We start from the raw sequence: 11429 nt of genomic DNA on the forward strand, positions 1-11429 counted from the left end.
CCCCAGTCCTGCACCCCGCGACCTCTGCTGCTGCACCCCATGGCCCCAGTCCTGCACCCCGCAGCCCCCAGTCCACATCGTCCCGTCCTACACCCCCTCCTGCACCCCCATGTCCTGGTCTTGTACCCCACATCCCCAGCCCCCCTCCTGCATTCCCCATGTTTCCCAGCCCTGCACTCCGTACCTCCTGGTCCCGGACCCTCAGTCCTACACCCCTAGTCCTGTACCCCATATCCTGCACCCCGCATCCCACATCCTCCCAAGCCTTGCCGGAGCAGGAGGAGGAGGCAACATCCCCAGCCCACGCACCCTTCCCAGACACCGGTGAGCTCCAGGCCCCGGAGCAGGCGCTGAGAAGCTCCCCGCACCCTGCAAACCCCCAGGGAAGCATCACCAGAGCCTGCATCCTCCCAGGGGTGCTCAGCCCAGCTGGGTGCAGCCAGGAGCCCCCCACCCCAGCACCCCATGGGAGCATGGGGCCGGTGCTCTGCCTGCCTTCCCTCCCCGACCCCAAAGGCAGCCCTGCACCCAGAAGCACCCAGACCGTGTGGGTCACAGGGCTGCCAGGAGCTGGGTGAGCACCCTGGCAGGGTGGGCAAGCACCCCAGGAGCTGGGCTAGCACCCCAGGGAGGGCAGGTGAGCACCCCTGGAGTGGGGTGAGCACCCCAGGGTGGCCAGAGGGTGCCCAGAGAGTAAAGTAGGGGAGAAGCAGCCGGCAGCCCTTGTTGGGCCTCGTGGCCGCGTGTGCAAGCGTGTGTGCAAGCGTGTGTGCACGCGTGTGCACGCGTGTGCGCCAAGGTCTGTGAGTGACACCTGCCATCAAAGCTCTGCCACTTCAGCAGGGACCTGTCACGGCGAGGTCCCCAGGGGCCACCCAGCTCCGCAGCGGGCCATGCCCGGGCGCCCAGGCACCCAGGGGCGGGTGGGTGCCGTGCCGGGGAGGCGATGGGCACGGGGCAGGAGGTGCTCCGAGGGATGCCGCCCCACTCATTGCCCTCTGCCCCCTCCCAGCTGCCCACCCTGGGGAGCTGGTGCAGGCGTCGGAGCGGCTGTGCCCCGCCAGGCCAGGCTGTGGGTACCCCCAACCCAGGGAGGGAAGCAGGGTCTGGCCGCCCGCTCGCCACTAGATAGAGCTCTGAGTTCAGCCTTGCTTTGCCCACGCAGGGGGGCCCTCCTACCTTGCCCCCTTGTCCCCGTGCATGTCCCTTGTCCCCTTGCAGCGGCCCTCCTGCGCGTCCCAGCCCCGAGGTGCTGCAGCAGGGACGAGGAGCTGAGCGGGGCCCCCTCCGGCTCCTGGCTCATCGTCCCACGCAGCGTAGCCCGCTCTTGCTGCTCCCAGACCAACACAGCCCTATCGTCTTACTTACAATATTCTCACAACTTGCATTAACATTATTTTTTAAGCATTCAGTGTTACTGCGTACAATTACTGCCTTGGGGACACGCTGGATGCACACAGGCATCCGGGCTCCGCTCCCTCCCCTGCCCACTAACCCCCCCAAATCCTCTTTCCCTTTTGCTTTCAAGGACCTCCCGCGTTCAGGGCCTGACTCGTTCCCACCAGGCACGGCAGATCGTGGGGAAATCTCCTTTGCCCCTTATCTCCAGCCGTTATTTTCCTCCCCCAACAACGGATCATCTCGGGATGTGTTTTGCTTATTAGCCCAGCATTGCAAAACCTACATCCAGTAAACCTTTCCCCTTCAAACAAATAAATAAACTCCTGAAAACTGGTCTCGCTCTGCTTCCCCACGCCGTCCCCGGCCCACACATTGCGTGGCGCGGCCCAAGGATGGGAATGCGGGGAGCAACTGCCTAATTGATCTCCAACCTCTAGCTGCTCTCCCGAGAAAACAGAGCCCCCGTGAAAAACAAGCTGGGCTTTGAAATACTTTCTGTTTCCATCCCTCTGCTGGGAAGGATGTTTGAGGGCTGAGTCCCCGGATGATGTAAATCCATTATGTCAGGATCTGGCCGCTGGTTTCCACCCTGATATCGCCCCTTTCTCACGGAGCGCTCCAGGGACCCGCGGCTCTCGGTGGAGGGTTTTCTTTCACCTCCCTCCGCACCAGCCTGGCTTTCCCACGCTGGTGTTCGCTCCCTGGGACCCGGCTCCCTTGCTGACGTGGTTTTCCAAGCACCACAGTCTCCCTCAACCGTCGATGGTCTCCTGCCCCATGAGACCCTTGCACCTTCCCAGGAGGCGGTGGGTGGCCATGGGGTGCCGTGGCCCGCGCCCCACGATGGGCAGCTGCCTGCTCCGGCAGGGCCAGCCCCACGGAGCCCGGGGAGCCTCTTCCCTGGCTGCAAGGCAGCTCCCCCTGACGTGTCGGACATATGATGTTTTCTTGAGCCCTGGAATAAATAACCCCCCGAACTCACACCCTCCCACGCAGGCGGCCAGCTCCTGCAAGCCCGTGGTCAGCTGCACCGCCCAGCACTGCCCCGTCTGCGCACCGCGTATCCCCGCAGCGGCGAAGGCGCAGGAGAGGTAAGGGGGTTTCCTCTGTCCCCAAACGGTCGCTGCAGGGTTGTGGCGATGCCGCAAGTTTGGCTTCTACCGCGGTCTTTGGTCCCTCACTTTGCTAATTCCCAAAGGGATCTGGGCTCCAGACGCCTTCTCCCCTCTTGCTCCGGCCGCATGGCTGGGCCATGGGATGGGTTGTGTCCTGCTCGTCGGCAAAGCGGGCAGGCAGGGCTCCTGGTGCTGACCTCGGTGCATTGCTCTGTGCCTCCGCTCCCTGCCTGCAGAGCGGTGGGGGGATGATCGCCACGCCAGCTCTGAAGGGCATCCCAAAAACCCTCGGAAAAGCTGCACCTCTGCAGTGTGCTGCCTGAGGCGCAGCCCCAAAGGCCGAGCTGGGGGGGCAGCGGGCTGCACGGGCGTCCTCGCAGCGCCGGGGACAAAGCCAGTCCCAAAGCCCTGCCAGGAGCAGTTCAGCTCCGTCAGGAGCTCGACACCCCCGTGTTCTGCCCCGCGTTGCCCCCGTGCCCTCCCCAGCTGCCCCGCAGCTCTCCAGGACCGAGCGCTTTCAGCCCCGGGGAGCAAAACGCACCCAGCGCTGTCTGCAAACAACTAAGCAGGCGAGCAGGATGAGGCCGGCGCTGGCTCGGCTCGGACAGCCACAGTGGCCCCGGGCTGGGCTGCGCTCCATGGATGACCTGTCAGCAGTGATGGATGGAGAGCTGGAGGCAGCTCTGGGCCCTCCGTCTCCCCGAGGCAGGTGCTCTGCTCTCGCCGCTGCCGGTTGCTGCCTGGCTGCAGCCCTGCCTTCACGCCTTGCAGCCGCCAGGCACGGGAGGAGCTGGTTCCCTGACGGTGACCACGGCGTCCTGCCGAGCCGTGCCACGCTGGGGCCATGGGGCTGTGCGGGGTCTGCTTCCCCGCGGCTCTGCTCGTCCTCGCAGCCGCAGGGGTCCGGAGCCGGGAGGCGGGTGAGTGAGGACGTCCCTGTGCATGGCCACGCTGGGGAGGTGTCCCACCGTGGGGCATACATGTCCCCGTGAGGGATGCCACGCTCCAGCCCCCGCAGCCAGGATCCCACGTAGCCCGGCTGCGTGTCCGTGCTCTACCCATCAGGACCGTGCGCCCTCCACGTGCTGGTGGCCCTGGATGTCACGGACTACCAGCAGTCCAACCTGCAGCCCTACCTGGAGCGGGTTCTGCGGGACCTGGCCGCGCTGGACCGCCTCACCTGCAGCCCGCTGGACCTGAGCATCAGCCTGCAGAGCACGCAGCGGGATGGGGAAACCTTCTTCCAGGACCGGCTGCAGGAGCCCTGGATGGACGTGTTGCAACGCCTGGCGCGGGCGCACGCCTTCCAGCGCTCCTACTTCAACCAGCCCGCCCTGCAGAGCTTCCTCGGCACCCTGGCACGGCAGACGGCCGATGCCAAGGTATGGCACCGGCACAGCCATGCCCATTGCTCCCCGCGAGGCTGGGGGATGCCGGGCGCTCCCGCTGCCAGGGGCTGCTGCAGAGCACCAGCCCCCGCCGTCCTCGCCCAGGTGCTGCTGGTGTTCACGGATGGGCTGGACGATGATGCAGGGAAGATGAAGGAGGAGGCAACATCGGCTTGGATGCAAGGTGGGGTGGCAATGGCTGCGTGGGGCTTGGCCGGGTGACCCCTGTGAGCGGGGAAAGCTGGTGGAGGCCGGGAGCCACCCGGTGTGGCGTGACGCCCCACGGCACCCCGTCCTTTCCAGATCAAGCTCACCTGCTGGTGACGGTGGCGGTGAACAACGCCACGGGGCTGGGGGACCTGCAGCAGGTGGAGTTTGGGCGATGGCTGGGGAGCGGGCAGCAGCTCGCCGTGGACATGCCGGAGGCCGGCGGGCATGTGGCACAGGAGCTGGTGAGGACGAGCAGCGGTGGGGTGGGTGGCGGGGTCCCCGTGGGCTCTGAGTGGGGATGCCACCCTCTCCCCGCAGCTGGCCCTGGCAGAGCGGACGTGCTGCCAGATGTGTCCCTGCACCTGTGTGGGGCTGCCCGGTCCACGAGGTCCTGGTGGCCCCCGGGGGGGCAAGGTAAGGGGCTGGGGGAGTGGGGGGATGCGGGAGGGATGCCCAGCCCTGCAGACAGCGCAGAGCAAGGCTTAGACCTTTCCCTTCCCCATCAGAGGGGATGTTTCCCCAGGCCCCCCACCATGCCCACAGGAGAGCGGTCCCATCCTTCCCATCCCTCTCAGCTGGGATGGATGCGTGGGCTCTGCATCGCCCAGCCGGGCTCCCAGAACAAACCTTGAGGTTGGGCCGTGCCTGCCTTGTGCTGCTGCCACTGTGCCAAAGCGCTGAGCAAAGCAGGGGGAAACCGAGGCCCAGGGGGTTGGGGGAGTCTCACCCAGCTCCCCCCAGGGGAACTGCACCCCCGAGCTGCATGCACAGCCCCGGATCCCTTTCCCAGGGCCAAGAGGAGCCCTGGGAGCTCAGCTCAAGCCCTTGCCCTGCTCAAGCGCTTCCTCCCCCAGCTGGGAAGGGAGCCCAGCCGCGCTGGCTCCCAGCCTGGGGTCCGTCATCGGGCCGGGGGATCGCGGCTGCTGCTCCCAGGGTCTCTCTGTCCTAGGGGGTGACAGGCAGCAAGGGACGTGCTGGAGACGAGGGCGAGCATGGGCACAGCGTGAGTTGGCCGTGGGACTGTCGGGGGTGGAAGAGGGTGGCCCTGGGGACAAGGGGACCCCCATCACCGCATTGCCACTGATGCCCTCCTCTCCCATCCCGAATGCAGGGGGAGCAGGGACCGCGAGGTCTCCACGGCAGCCGAGGGATCCAGGGGTGCCCGGGGCAGTGTGGACCGAAGGTGAGGGGCTGTCCCAGCCCAGCGTGGCGCCATCCCACAGCGTGGGTGCCCACTGCTCCCCGGCTGCTCTCCTCTGTCTTTTTGCAGGGCTTCGTGGGTCACCCTGGGGAGCAGGTACATCCCTGCCTCGTGGTTTATCCTGTGGCTCCTGTGGGCACCGATGGTGGCCAAGGCCATGGACAGCTGGCAGCAGCAGGGAGACCTCGAGGATGGGCAGGGAAGAGAGGGATCTGGGGAGGGGAATGGGAGATGGTCATGATGGATGGAGCGGTGGGATGGCCCGGGGTGCTGTAGGAAGCAGGGCAAAGCCAGGACCTGGCTATTCCACCTTGTGCCATATAACCTGGCATCAGACCATGTCACCTCCCTGCAGGGAGCTCCTGGAGAAGCTGGCTACGATGGCCTGGATGGGGAGCAGGTGAGCTGTGCAGCAGGGCATTGCACCAGCCAGCTGGTGCAACCATCCCTCCATCCCGGCACAGCCGCCTGAGCGGGACGTGGCATGGGCACGGGCACGGGCACGGGCGCAGCCTCTTCTCTCCTTCCCAGGGCGAAGTGGGGGCCCCCGGCCGCCCCGGAGAGAAGGGGTCCCGGGGGAGGCAGGTGCGGTGCCGCACGGCTGAGCCTTGGCGAAGTGCTGCCTCCTTCGCCCGCCGGCTGGTTGCTAAATCCCTTCCTCCTGCCTTCACCTAGGGGCAGAAAGGCTCCCGGGGTGCCCGGGGGGAGAAGGGACCCCCAGGCCCTCGTGGTGAGGTGGTGAGTACCGGCTCACAGCCCTGGGGCTCCACGGGGTGCTGGGGGGCTCACTGAACCCCCTCTCTGCTCCCCAGGGGCCACCTGGGAGGAGAAGCCTGGAGCCTGGCCCCCCAGGGTGGAGAGGAGATGGGGGTCCCCAGGTAAGCGCCCAGGACCGTGCTTAGGGATGCTGGGCGGTGGTGGTGGAGCCTTTTGGGGATGAGACGTGCGGAGGACAGCCAGGAGCTCTGCTTCCCTCTCAACACCTGTGATTTCCAGGGAGACCCCGGCCAGGATGGTCCCCCGGGGCCAGTGGGACCCCCAGGTCCCCCCGCTCACCCGGTATGTGCCACAAGCAGGGGGGGTACAAGGGTCTGCACTGGGTGTCCCTGTGCCACGTGTCCCCGTGCTGGGGACATGGCCGCTGACGATGCCTCCCTCCACAGACCTCGTGCCAGAAAGGGCATCAGGGAGCACAGGTAGGGCTGGCAGTGCCCGAGCACACCGGGGTCCATCTGCCAGGGGACAAGGGACATCTCCCTGCCAGAGCCTGAGCCGTCCTGTCTCCTCCCAGGGGAAGAAGGGGAACCGTGGCAGCCCTGGCCCTGGGGGACAGAAGGGCTATGAAGGTGCCCAGGTGAGGCCAGGGAAGCCCCTGCCAGCCCTGGGACCCCTGGGCAGACATCCCCGCTGCCCCCTCCGCTCTCCCTTTGCAGGGGCTGCCGGGGCCACGGGGGACGAAGGGTGCCACCGGCCACCTGGGGAGCAGAGGACTTCAGGTGCTGTCCCCCTCCTTCTGCTGTGGTCCCCGGTGGGTGCTGGTGGCCACCCTGAGCTGGTGGCCACCCTGAGCCGGTGGCCGTGCCGGTGGGTGCCCACCCCACGGGTGCTCCTTGGCACCCTTGATCCGCCTTTGCCTTTTGCCCAGGGTTTGCCCGGAGCCGAGGGCTCCCAGGGAGCAGCTGGCCCAGTTGGCCCCAAAGGGGAGAAGGTGAGCAGTACCACGGCATGGCATTTCTCAGCCTCCCCCCGTGCACCCCCAGCCTGCAGCCCCGCTTTCTCTTCCAGGGGCAGGCAGGAGCCGAGGGCAGGAAGGGGAGCATGGGACCGCGGGGGCCCAAAGGTGCCCTGGTAAGGCTGTGCCCCTTGGGGACATGGCATCCTCCCGGGGGGCACTGCCACCACGGCAGGCATGGAAAAGCCATGGCCAAGGAAGCTTTGGGAAGAGGGGTGTTTGTGTAGGTCCTACAATAATCTCCTTTGGGATTTTTTTCCCCTCCCAGGGTGAGAATGGGTGTGACCAGAGAGGTGCTCCAGGGAGGAAGGGTGCCAAGGTACTGGCAGCACGGAGCAGGGATGGAGGCGGGTGGGATAAGCGTGGGGCAGAGCTCCGTCCCTGGCCGTGGGGCTGCTGGGGGTCCCAGCCCCGCTCACGTGTGCTGCTTCCCCCAGGGCGCTCGGGGCCTGCTGGGATACCCCGGGGCTCAGGTGAGTGCATGGGGGGCCGGGAGGGGGCATGGGGACCCGGCCAGGGCCAGCCAGTCCCCGCTGTGGGGTGCTGGTAAGGACGGGGTCGGCTTCCTCTGAGTGTCCCCCCCAGGGTGACGGGGGCGAGAGAGGATCCCCAGGGGACAAGGGCGTGCGAGGGCTGCCTGGGCGCAGGGTGAGTACGGTGCAGCCCCCTCCCCGCTCCCCCGCGGCCGTGCCCACCCCATGCTCAACTCCCCAGGGTTTTCCAGGGCCACCCCGGGAGCAGAGGAGAAGTGGGCGGCCGTGGCGGCACAGGACCTCCAGGAGAGATGGTGAATCCCTGCAAATTCCCTTTTTCCTGCCACGTTTCTGCCTGCGACCAGCCCCAGTGCTCAGGGATGTGTTCCTTTTCCATATTTCCTCTTAATTTCTCTCCTCTCCTGCTGCTCCAGGGCCCAAAGGGCTCACCAGGCATTCCCCCCTCCACGGTACGGGATGCTGGTGTAGGGCCAGCTGGGGATGGGGACCCAGCCTCGAGGGGTGTCCTCGGGGGACAGCAAGGAGCTCGGGGGCTGCCTGGCCCCAGCAAGCCTTGCTGGGTTTGCTGGGAAGAGCTGGGCAGGAGAGCTGGGACTGACGCCGCTTCGTGCATCCCTCCAGCCTTGCGAGCTCAAGGCTTTCATCCGCCGGAGCTGCGGTGAGAGCCTGGGACAGCGGCGGGGATGGCAGGGAGGGGACGGGGACCAGCTTGGTGGGGGGACTGCGGTGGGGGGGAACAGAGGGATGGCTGGATGGCGGGGGCACAGCCGATGGATGCGTGCCCGGAGGCTGCCCAGAGGATGGGTGGGCACGGGTACCCTGAGCACGGGATGTCACGGGGGGGCTTTACTGACAATCCCTGAGGTGTCACCATCCCCTCACAGTCACCACCTCGCCCTCCTGCCCGCTGTTCCCCACTGAGTTGGTTCTGGTGCTGGAAACCTCATCCACGGTGCCACCAGCCCTCTTCTCCCGCATGAAGGAGCTGCTGGCCCTGCTGCTGCGGGACCTGCAGATCTCCCCGCTGGGCTGCCCGGCGGGGGCCCGGGTGGCTGTGCTGGCCTACGCGGCCACCCCCACCTACCTGCTGCGTGCCGGGGAGGTGGGGAGCAGGGCCGCGCTGCTGGGACGCCTCCACCGCCTCTCGCCCACCCGCTCCTCCCGGCGCGGCCGCCTGGCCGCTGCCATGCGCTTCGTGGGGCATCACACGCTCAAGAGGGTCCGGCCAGCCGCCCTGGGCAGAAAGGTGGTCCTCTTCGTCACCAGTGGCCAGAACCAGGACCTAGAGGGCATCGGGGAGGCTGCCCTGCAGTACGAAGCCCTGGGCATCATGCCGGCGGTGCTTACCTTCAGCCCGCTGCCCGAGGTGGTGCGGGCTTTCCAGGTGAGCCCTGGGGCTGGTGGCTGCTCCCACTGGTCCCCCCCGAGCCCTCACCCCCTGGCCTGGCTCTGCCTCCTCCCCAGGTCAACAGCCTCTTCCGAGTGGTCCAGCTCTCCGCAGAGGAGCCGGCTGGGGACGCGGCGGTGCTGCGGGATGCGGTGCTGCCCTGCGTCCTCTGCTTCGGTAGGCAGCCCCAGGGCAGCACTGGGGATGGGTGCCCGCTGGCTCCTGGGCTTAGCCTCCATCTCTCCCCATCCCCAGACCTCTGCCACCCTGAGGTCTGCACCGCAGCCGTGCCGTCCCCTGACCTGCTGGACGTGGACTTGGCCTTGGTGGTGGACAACGCGGCCCTGGGGATGCCAGCGGAGAGGCTGGAGGCCATCAGCGAGCTCTTCTACCGCCTTCTGGGGCACCTGCAGCTCGCGGGGCCAGATCTGGCGCAGGGTGGCACCCGCGTCGCCCTGGTGCTGACGGGCCCCTCCACCCCCGGGCAGCGTTTGGCCGAGGTCCCCTTTGGGCTGCTGGGCTCCAGGGAGCAGCTCCGGGAGCGCCTCCGCCTCGCGCTGGTGCCCAGGGCAGCCACGGCATCCACCAGCGGCACGGTGGCGTGGACCCTCCGGCATGCCTTCCTGCAGAGCTCCGGCAGCCGGCTCCGCGTCCTCTTCGTGGTGGGGACAGGGGCCGCAGTGCTGTGGGACAGGGAGGCGCGGCAGGCACTGGCCCCCTTCACCCGGTGCGAGGATTTTGGCATCTTGGTGCTCTCCCTAGGGCGAGCCGGGACGGAGCGGCCGGAGGCGGCCGTGCCTGAGGCGCTGCCAGCGTGGCGGTACCACTCCCTGCGCCTGGGCTCGGTCCACCCGCCTGAGATGGGGTACGCGGAGAGGACGGCGCTGGGCTTCCTCAGGAGACTGCGGGGTGAGCGGCAGCGGGGAGGTCTTGGGGGGCTGGAGCATCTCCGGGGCTGCTCCGGGGGGAGGCAGCTTCGATCCCCAAAACCTCTTTGCCGGCACCTTCTTCACACCTCTGCTATCACTTCTGCTCCGCAGTGGAGAGCAGCCAGCGGCCCAGCACCCCAGGGTGCCCCCAGGAGCTGCCCGCCCCCGGCACCAGGACCAGCGAGCCCCCCCCGGGGACCCCTGCGCAGTGAGTGAGCGGCACCAGGGCCATCCCCTGCGTGCGCATCCCTCAGTCCCCTGCGACACAAACTGGGGGGCTGGGGGGTTGCACCTCCTCTTCTCAGGGATGGGGTCCTCTGTCCCCCAGCACGTACTGGGGGGTTTGCTCTGATTTCCCCTCCCAGGACCCCCAAGGTCCCCACCGTGGCCCGCACCGGGATGCCCACAGCATCCCTTGGCCCCAGCAAGGGCCGGAGGGCTGCGGCCGTTCCCGGACCGTGCGCCCTGGACAAGGACCCTGGCAGCGCCTGTGCCCCCTTCTCCGTGATGTGGTACCACCGGTGGGAGACAGGGTCCTGCGAGCGCTTCTGGTACGGGGGCTGCGGGGGCAACGCCAACCGCTTCGGCAGCAAGCGGGACTGCATCCGCGCCTGCACGGATCCGGGTAGGTGGGGGTGGGCATCCCACTGGGGACTGGGGGGCCACGGGGTACCCCCAGCCCAGGCAGGGGACATGGCTGAGGTTTCGGTGCTGCTGCTTGGCTGATGCTGTGACCATCCCGGGCAGGTCCCGACAGAGCCAGCGTGGGCGAGAGCAACGTGACGCAGGGTGAGGAGCGTGCAAGGAGGGGCTGGGTGTCTTTGGAGGGGGTGACTCAAGAGCAGAGAGCAGGCAGGGAGGGAGGCAGGCAGGGCTGCCAGCTCATGCACCGGCTGGGTCGTGGGGTGCATTTCCCGGCATGCAACCATGCCACGCGCTCTGGCCGTGCCGTGAGTGTGCCATGCCGCCCGCCTTGCAGCCGCCTGCCTGGAGGCACGGGATGCGGGGCCTTGCCACTCCTTCTCGCCCAAGTGGTTCTTCGAGGGCCACCAGCACGGCCGTTGCTCACTCTTCTGGTATGGGGGCTGTGGCGGCAGCCGCAACCGCTTTGAGAGCCAGGAGCAGTGCGAAGCTGCCTGCCTGCCACCGGGCAGGGCGAGCCCCCCGACCCCCCGCCCTGCCAACACCTCCGCCTGCACCCCTGCGCCCAGCTGCCGAGGCTGACACCCCACATCGGGATCCAGGGTGCCCCTGGTCCCCTGGGATGCGGCACCCGGAGACGCAGCGCTCGCCCTCTGCAAACCTTGCCTGCCCCCGCCTGTGCAGGCTCGAGAAACGAGGACGCTTGAATTATTGCACAAGGACTTCGAGGTCCTGCCAAGTTTCTGACAGCTCGTCTTCAGCTGCTCCATCATGGGGTGGGGAGGTTGAGCCGGTGGCGCGGCTGCTGAGCACTTGCAAAACTCTGCACACCCCCTGCCATCCGCTGCTCCGGGTGGATGCTGGTACCCAGGGCTGGCTGGTCAGCCTGGGAGCCTTTCAAATAAAAACCACACCACATTTCGTGCTCGC

The 11429-nt window shown here is 67.6% G+C and overlaps 1 protein-coding gene across 1 annotated transcript; it reads left to right on the forward strand.

Annotated features, from left to right (window-relative positions):
- Positions 1–2398: 2398 nt before the first annotated feature.
- On the forward strand, positions 2399–11310 carry LOC104016032 (uncharacterized). The gene is made up of 32 exons (XM_087763013.1): positions 2399–2492; positions 3288–3436; positions 3582–3898; positions 4010–4088; positions 4208–4356; positions 4433–4528; positions 5064–5117; positions 5226–5297; positions 5385–5411; positions 5671–5715; positions 5847–5900; positions 5991–6053; positions 6128–6193; positions 6312–6374; positions 6479–6511; positions 6607–6669; positions 6749–6811; positions 6961–7023; positions 7101–7163; positions 7316–7366; positions 7485–7520; positions 7633–7695; positions 7772–7834; positions 7955–7990; positions 8163–8199; positions 8426–8925; positions 9006–9105; positions 9184–9837; positions 9969–10065; positions 10223–10482; positions 10605–10646; positions 10837–11310. Exons 2-32 carry the CDS (start codon positions 3361–3363, stop codon positions 11079–11081), a joined length of 3630 nt encoding a protein of 1209 aa, XP_087619139.1. The 5' UTR covers positions 2399–2492; positions 3288–3360; the 3' UTR covers positions 11082–11310.
- Positions 11311–11429: the final 119 nt, after the last annotated feature.

Source organism: Nipponia nippon, unplaced genomic scaffold (assembly GCF_047370975.1).
Source record: "Nipponia nippon isolate SJK-2023a ecotype South Korea unplaced genomic scaffold, ASM4737097v1 scaffold_27, whole genome shotgun sequence".
Classification (NCBI taxonomy): domain Eukaryota; kingdom Metazoa; phylum Chordata; class Aves; order Pelecaniformes; family Threskiornithidae; genus Nipponia; species Nipponia nippon.

Bases quoted from the DNA above. Each gene is read 5' to 3' on its own strand.
- LOC104016032 (XM_087763013.1), top strand. From the start codon at position 3,361: ATGGGGCTGTGCGGGGTCTGCTTCCCCGCGGCTCTGCTCGTCCTCGCA. The intron at 4,529-5,063 runs GTAAGGGGCTGG...TCTCTGTCCTAG, and splicing joins GTGGCCCCCGGGGGGGCAAG to GGGGTGACAGGCAGCAAGGG. The intron at 6,670-6,748 runs GTGAGGCCAGGG...CTCCCTTTGCAG, and splicing joins AGGGCTATGAAGGTGCCCAG to GGGCTGCCGGGGCCACGGGG.